The sequence below is a fragment of the Panthera uncia genome (genome assembly GCF_023721935.1).
Source record: "Panthera uncia isolate 11264 chromosome C1 unlocalized genomic scaffold, Puncia_PCG_1.0 HiC_scaffold_4, whole genome shotgun sequence".
NCBI classification, from domain to species: Eukaryota; Metazoa; Chordata; class Mammalia; order Carnivora; family Felidae; genus Panthera; species Panthera uncia.
Window position 1 is genome coordinate 64437577 of NW_026057585.1, and position 7982 is coordinate 64445558.

Here is a 7982-nt window from a genome sequence, read left to right on the forward strand (position 1 = left end):
CAGAAGAGAGGTGAGTAGGGTGATGGGTTAAATAGGTGATGGGGATTAAGGAGTGCACTTGTGATGAGCACTGGGTGTTGGATGAAAGTTTTGAATCACTAAATTATATGCCTGAAACTAATATTACACTGTATGTTAACTAACTGGAATTTAAATAAAAATTTAAAAAGTAAAATAAAACTTATGAAGATCTTTATATGAGAACACATCATAAATTCCACTAAAAATATGACATGATAAAGACTTTGTTGTTCCCATACTTTTGTTATTTCCTAAGTAATTTCCAGTTTCCAAGATGGTGCCTCTCAAGTCTTAGTTTTCTTTGGGTTCAAAAAATGTCTAAATTTGGGAATTAATGGTACCAAAAAGTTATACCAAAAAGTGATACTTATAATACAAAAAAAAAAAACCCTTTTAAGTGCACATTAGGAAGTCACTTAAATATGTTATGATGATGTTACGTATAAAAAATATCATATTCTTTAATTATTTAGTGCAGGGTTTCCCCACTTCAATACTAATTATCTTTTGGACCAGATAATGTGTTGTAAGGATTGTCCTGTGCATTGTACTAAAGATGTCTCCAGGCAAATGTATTCTGGGGGCAAAACTGCCCCCAGTTGAGAATCATTGGCACAGTGGTATGAGGAAATATCAGATAGCATTCAATGATAAAAGCAAGACAGATAAAATGCATATTTTTTAAAAATTGAAAAAGAAATAGTTGTACTCAAATATAAGATAAAGATTTCTAGAGGTGCCTGGCTGGCTCAGTTGGAAGAGCATGCAACTCTTTATTTCTGGGTCATGAATTTGAGCCCTATGAGGGGTGTAGCGATTACTTAAAGAAATAAAACTTTGAAAAAAAAAAAGATAAAAATTTCTATAGACAAAAAAAAAGAAAGAAAGAAAGAAAAGCAACACAGAGACATAAGTAGAGGCTAAAATCACAAGCATGTGAAGCACTGAGATCTAGAAGCAAGAATTAGCTAGAAGAAACAGAGAAAATCATTGCGACAAGACCTAGATCAAACCATCCTTTGGTACTGTGAATGACCCTATAGTAACAAAATCTCTGTGGGAATGGAGTCCTGAACCACCAATAAAAGACCTAAGAAGGGGGTGCCTGGGTGGTTCAGTCAGTTAAGCTTCTGACTTTGGCTTAGGTCATGATCTGGCGATTCATGAGTTGGAGCTCACATTGGGCTCTGAGCTGACAGCATGGAACCTGGAGCCTGCTTCGGATTCTGTGTCTCCCTCTCTCTCTGCCCCTAACCCCTTGAGCACGCTTGCTCCCTCTCTCTCAGAAATAAATAAACATTAAAAAATTTTTTAAAAGACCAAGAAGGAATCTTGGAAAATGAAAAATTAAAGAATTTCATGATAAAGTCTTCTTTGAACACAATTAATAAAATGAAAGATAAGACTGAGAAACTTGCCAAGTTACATAAAGAAACAAAAAATATAAAGAAATTATGAGACTTGGAAAAGATTAGGAGTGTATATTTAAAAGTAATATGGGTTCCAAAAAAAAAAAAAAAAGAATAGAAGAGTAGCAGAGAAGAGGTATCTGGAGCAACAACCTAAGAAGGATTTTACTTTAAAAATTTTTTAAATTTATACGTAATAAAATTAATTGGTGTGTGTGTGTGTGGTTCCATACGTTTTGACAAATACAAAGAGTGGTTTTTTTTCTTTTTTTTTTTTAATTTTTTTTTTTAACGTTTATTTATTTTTGAGACAGAGAGAGACAGAGCATGAACGGGGGAGGGTCAGAGAGAGAGGGAGACACAGAATCTGAAACAGGCTCCAGGCTCTGAGCAGTCAGCACAGAGCCCGACGCGGGGCTCGAACTCACATACCGCGAGATCGTGACCTGAGCCGAAGTCGGATGCTTAACGGACTGAGCCACCCAGGCGCCCCAAAGAGTGTTTAATCACATCACCATAACCAAGTTACATGACACTTTCATCACCTCCCCAAATTTCCTCATACTTCCTCTTAGTGGTCAAGCACCAATTGCTGGCAACCATTGTTTATTTTCAATCCCCATTCTCTATCCTTATACTTTTGCCTTTTCCAGAATTTCATATAAATGGAATCATACAGCATGTGGCCTTTTGAGTCTGGCTTTTTTCACTTAGCATAATGCATCTGAGATTCACCCACATTGCTGCATGTATCAATAGTTCATTTCTTTTTATTGTTGAGTAACATCCCATTTTACGGATGTACCAGGTTTGTTTATTCCCCAGCTGAGAGACAGTGGTTGTTTCCAGTTTGGGGTTGTTAGATTAAAGCTACTATACATTTGCATAAAAGTGTTTGTTTGAACATAAGTTTTTATTTCAGTAGGGTCATGTAGCATGTATATATTTAAATGTATTGGGGTCCCTTGAGGGGCTCAGTCGGTTAAGTGTCCAACTTCCACTCAGGTCATGATCTCACAGTTTGTGAGTTTGAGCCCAGTGTCAGGTTCTATGCTGACGGCTCGGAGTCTGGAGGCTGCTTCAGATTCTGTCTCCCTCTCTCTGCCCCTACCCTGCTCACACTCTGTCTGCCTGTCTCTCTTTCTCAAAAATAACATTTTAAAAAATATATAAATCCATATATTTAAATGTATAAAAAACTGCCAAACTGCTGTCCAAAGTGTCGGTACCATCTTGCTTCCCCAACAGCATTTTATGACAGTTCTACTTGCTCTGATTCATTGCCACCACTTGGTGTTAGTTTTATTTCAAGTATTCTAATAGATGTGCAGTGGTATCTCCCTGTGGTTTTAATTTGCATTTCCTTAGTGAATAATGATGTTGAGCATCTTTGCACACATTTATTTGTCATCCATATATCTTCCTTAGTGAATAATTGACTCAAATCTTTGCTGATTTTTTACAATTCTTCAAGTCCTTGGTCAGATATGTGATTTGGAAATATTTTCTCCAAGTCTATGGCTTATCTTTTCAATTATTTTAAGAGTGTCTTTCTCAGAGCAAAACTTTTACATTTTGGTGATGTCTAATTTATTAACTTTTTGCTTGTGTGGCTTATACTATGGGTCCTATCTAAGAGCTCTTTGCCTAAGAGGCCACAAAGATTTTCTCCTATATTTTCCTATAAAGGAGTTATAGTTTTATGTTTTACATTTAATTTATTCTTCATTTTGAATTACTTTTTGCGTGAAGTATATGTCAATTTCCCCCCCCCCCCCCCCCCGGATATGTTTATTGAAAAGACTATCCTTTTTTCACTGAGTTGTCTTTGTACCATTGTCAAAAATCAAATAGCTATATTAGTGTCAATTTTAAGACTCTCTATTCTCTCCCCTTGATGCATGTTGTCTATCCTTTTGTCAATAACAACAACAATAGCAATATCTAATATTCATATAGTAAATACTACATGCCAGGCATTGTTCAATGTATTATATATTTAAATTCATTTAATTCTCACAAACAACTCTGAATTAAGTATAGTTATTTCTTCGTTTTATAGATGAGGAAGCAGATGAGGCAAAATAAGTTTAAGGGACTTGCTTAAATGCACACAACCGCTAAGCGAGGGAACAATAGTAATTTAAAAATTGCTAAGGTCCTTCCTTATCTAGATCAGGTGGAGAAGAGACATGGAATATCTTTAGATTTTGTCAGAAAAAAAACCCAGTTAAGTATGGATGCTAATATTCTATAACAGTGGGAAAGAAAAAACTACTACTATGCACAACAAAGTAGATAAATTTCATAAATAATGTTGGGCAAAAGAAGACCAACATAAAATTCAAACACAGTTATCTGAGGAGTTCAAGAATGCTAATAATATTCTGTTTCTTGAGCTGGGTGCTGGTCATATAGGTGTGTTCAGTGAAAATTCATCAAGGCTAACACTTATTACTTTGAATAAATTAGATATATATGTATCAGCATGAATAGAACTGAAAAACATAATGTTCAATGAAAAAGCAATTTCCATAAATTTGGATTCAATTATTCCAGTTATGTACTGATTCTATGTATGCACATTAAAAGAAAACATAAAATAATGCTATTTTTAAAGCACATTAATATAATAGAAGTATTAAAATACATTAAATTCATGATATTTACTGTTTCTAGAGAGGGAATGAGGGGAATGGGACTGTGGATGGAACATAGACTTTATCTGTAATGTTTTATTTCTTTAAAAAATGAAATATCTGAAGCTTATATGACCAAAAAAATATGCATTGAGTAGATTACATGGGTGCTTGTCATCCCTTGTCCTTTTCCTTTTTCTTTTCACTTTCCTGGTGTGTGTGTGTGTGTGTGTGTGTGTGTGTGTATAATTATAATTAGTTATATATTTATAATTATATATATATATAATACACATACATATATGTAGTCTCAATTTTGTAAAAAAAAAAAAAAAAAAAAAAAGGAAAACAATCAACATTGGTTATCCCTGGAGTAAGGGCTTATAGTTTTATTTTCCACTCTAGACCTGTGTGTGTATATTTTCTACCATGAGTATCTTAGAAAAATCAGGAAAAATAATTTGAAGCTTCCTATGTAATTCTTGACACCTATGTAATTCCTGATATTACACGTCTCCTTGTAGAACCTTCTCTATTGTTATCACTGTGATGATAGCCCAACTGTCAGAGGAGATAGTTAACTGTCTCCTCTTGCAGATCTCTGCCCTCTTCTTTACTCCACTCCCCCACCCCAAATCTCCATTAGGGAAGAAAATAGGTGTGATTGGTACACCATCATACTCCCTAATTTAAACAGGTCATTTACATCTCAGGGAAATCCCAATGAGGTATAAAGAATCCGAAAGTTTCCAAGCCACTTTACCAAGAGAAAGACACATTACATATTTGTTAATACCTTCAACAAGTCACACTTTCTCTCTAAATCCATCCGTAAAACAAAAAGACTGGACTCTGTGATCATTAAGATCTCCTTCTCACTTTAAAGTTTTAATCAATATATATTTTAAAGAAACATTATATACAAACATAGTATTTTTACTTTCTTGATTCTGCTCTTAAGTATCCTGTCTAAAGTAAGGAATCCTTACTTTCAGCAGTTACTGTATCGCATCACCTTGTTTATCTTTAATAATAACTATTATAAATAATTTTCTTTACTTACTGGTTTATCGTCTATTGTCTCTCTTCCTCTACCAGAAGATAAGTCTTTCTTACTATGGTATTCTTAGAATTTAGAATAATGACTGGTTACTCAGAAATGATTGAATATTCAATGAATGAATGAAAGTCACCGTGCTAAATGCTAGTATTACAAAAATGGATAAAATAAGTATGTTGTTTAGTAGGAAGACCATACATGTGAAAAGGAATACTTGCAATTAAAAACTATCTAGGCATTGTAATAGAAGAAATAAGTACAAAATGTGGATGCAGGTAGATTTATAAAAAGGTAGGGTAAATTTTAAAAAGCTCCGGAGTTTAGTTAAACATTACTTGAGAACTTTCTATTGCCAAACCTTTGCCAAGAATTGGTAATTCAAAGATAAATAACACATGATAATGGAGTTTATAATCTGGAGGAGACAAGATGTTTAAATGGGTATGTTCATTACAATATTCCAAGTGCTATGATAATGACGTTTTGGTAGTGCTAAGACAACAGAAGCGGTTTGACCAAGTGCAGAAACTGTTCTAGAGATAACACCTGAGCTGAATCTTACTGAACAAGTAAGAGATAGCTAGGCAAGAACATTAAGTCTTAAATCAGGTTATGATTCTTCTATCTTAAAATAAATAAAACTCTCTCCCAGCAGACCCTCCAGCATACAATTGATCCTTTCCTTACCATTTGCAGCCTAAACTCTTAAAATGAGAATTTCTATTTCTTCACATCTATTTCCAAGGCATTAATAACTCCATTAACACAAAAAATCAAAAGGCCACTAGTGGCCATTTTCTCTCTTTTGCCTTGGCATCAGTAAAGTAAATCCACTTGGTTTTCCTCCCCTTTATGTGTCTAAACCTTTATTGCCTTTATAGGTCTCTCTTCTTTAGCCCATCTATCCTTTAACATATCTATCTATATCTAAATACATCTAAATATATTGATATAAAGGATATATCTTTATATGTCTATAAATCTGCATATATATGTATATATATGTATATCCTTTAACTGCATATATATATGTGCATATATATATGTATATATATATATCCTTTAACATATCTATTTAGATTTAGATTCTGTCTTGAGGTATTTAAGGGATATAGATAGATATAGATGTTACCTATATATACTTATATCTATATCTTTTCCCAAAACTACTAGGTATTTGTACCAGGAGTGTTTTCAGATTACTTTTTGCAATCATTTCAGAACTAAAAATCCTGTTTTATTTTTTGAGTTATTCCCAAATTACCTGTTTATTATACTCTTTTAGGGTTTTGCCAGCTTTCAGTCTCTTTTGAACACCATTTATATGTAGAATACTGTTTCATACACCAAGTGAGGGATAAAAAGTCATTTAAATAAGAATGAATCCTTGCCCTGAAATTTTAAAAATCTATAATAAGATATAAGCAAGGCTCATATGCAACCAGTATAAAAAACTGACCATACTGACTTTTTTAGTTGGTGTCTGCTCTGAGTGGTTAGAAAACTAACCAGACCTGTCTGTGAATATGGAAAAATTACTCATTTTGCTGATTGGCTTTTAATGTTCTTATCTGAAAAATGGAGTCATACTATCTATCTCACATGACTAGAATTAGAAGTAAATGAGATAATGTTGCAAGGAATTAATAACATAAAAAACAGGAAGACATCTCAAGCTTCACATGCATACACCAGGCCATGAAGCAAGACTCAACAAGTTTTATAGAATCATTATTACATATACCACATTCTCTGAAAATAATGCAACTAATTTTGAAATTAATAACCTAATATATACCCTGAGAAAAGCTCCCATACTTCTGGAAACTTAAAATCACACTGTAAATAACTCATGCATTAAAAAAGAAATCAGTGGAAGTTTGAAAATAAATACAAATAACCAATAATGATATGTACAAATACTTGTAGCAACAAAGCTAGAACCAAATTCAAGGGAAATGTATGGCCCTAAATGCATATATTAGAAAAGAAAGCTGAAAAATAATGAGCTTATTCCTCAAATTACAAGTTGAAAAAGACCAGCAAAATAAGCCCAAATAACATAGAGGAAGGAAATAAATTAAAAAAATTAATGAAATAAAAATTAAGATTTTTGGTAAAGATTAATAAGATTGATGAATCTCTAGCTAGATTAATAACCAAATAAAAAGGCATAAGTAAACAATATTTAAAATGAATAAAGAACATAATTATAAGTATAGCTGAGATTAAAATAAGAAAATACTTTCAACAAATTATTTTTAAACTTATAAAAATTATATATACCTAAAAGTGACTTACAAAAAGTGACTCAAGAAGTAATAGAAAACCTAAATGAACATGTATCCATTAAACTGAATCAGCAGTTACAAAATTTCCCCCAAAGAAAACAGCAGGCCCCAATAACTTTACAATTTCTACTGTATACCCATGATTCAAGTATTTCTTATCTTATACAAGCTCTTCCAGAAAATAGAAAGAGATTGCTGGTTGTTTGTCCAAATACATTTTCCTCTTCTTCCCAGGCAAAAAGCTAGACTATGTGTCCTAGCTTCCCATACCATTAGGTGAAGCCATATGATGGAGTTCTAACCAATGGAATTTGAATGGAAGTGATGTCATAAAAACCTCTCAAGCACCTTTCTCCATACTCTTTCTCCTTTTAGGCTTGACTGGGATGGAGATTATCCCCAGGAAACTTTGGAGCCATGTGTTACCATGGATCTAATTAACATTTATAGGACACTCAACACAAATAAAATCAAAACACAACATATCAGGATTTGGGGGATGCCACGAAAAAAGAACTTAGGGAAAAATTTACACCAAAAAACTGCAATTTAAAAAAAATGT

At 33.0% G+C, this 7982-nt stretch overlaps 1 protein-coding gene across 2 annotated transcripts in view; it reads right to left on the reverse strand.

Annotated features, from left to right (window-relative positions):
- Positions 1–7712, reverse strand: part of CC1H1orf185 (chromosome C1 C1orf185 homolog) — a 35493-nt gene extending 27781 nt beyond the window's left edge. Inside the window, exon 1 of one of the 2 annotated variants that reach the window (XM_049618603.1) lies at positions 7691–7712. In XM_049618603.1, coding sequence (XP_049474560.1) covers positions 7691–7706 — 16 coding nt within the window. In that variant the 5' untranslated portion in view covers positions 7707–7712. The other variant, XM_049618604.1, reaches the window with a different exon arrangement.
- Positions 7713–7982: the final 270 nt, after the last annotated feature.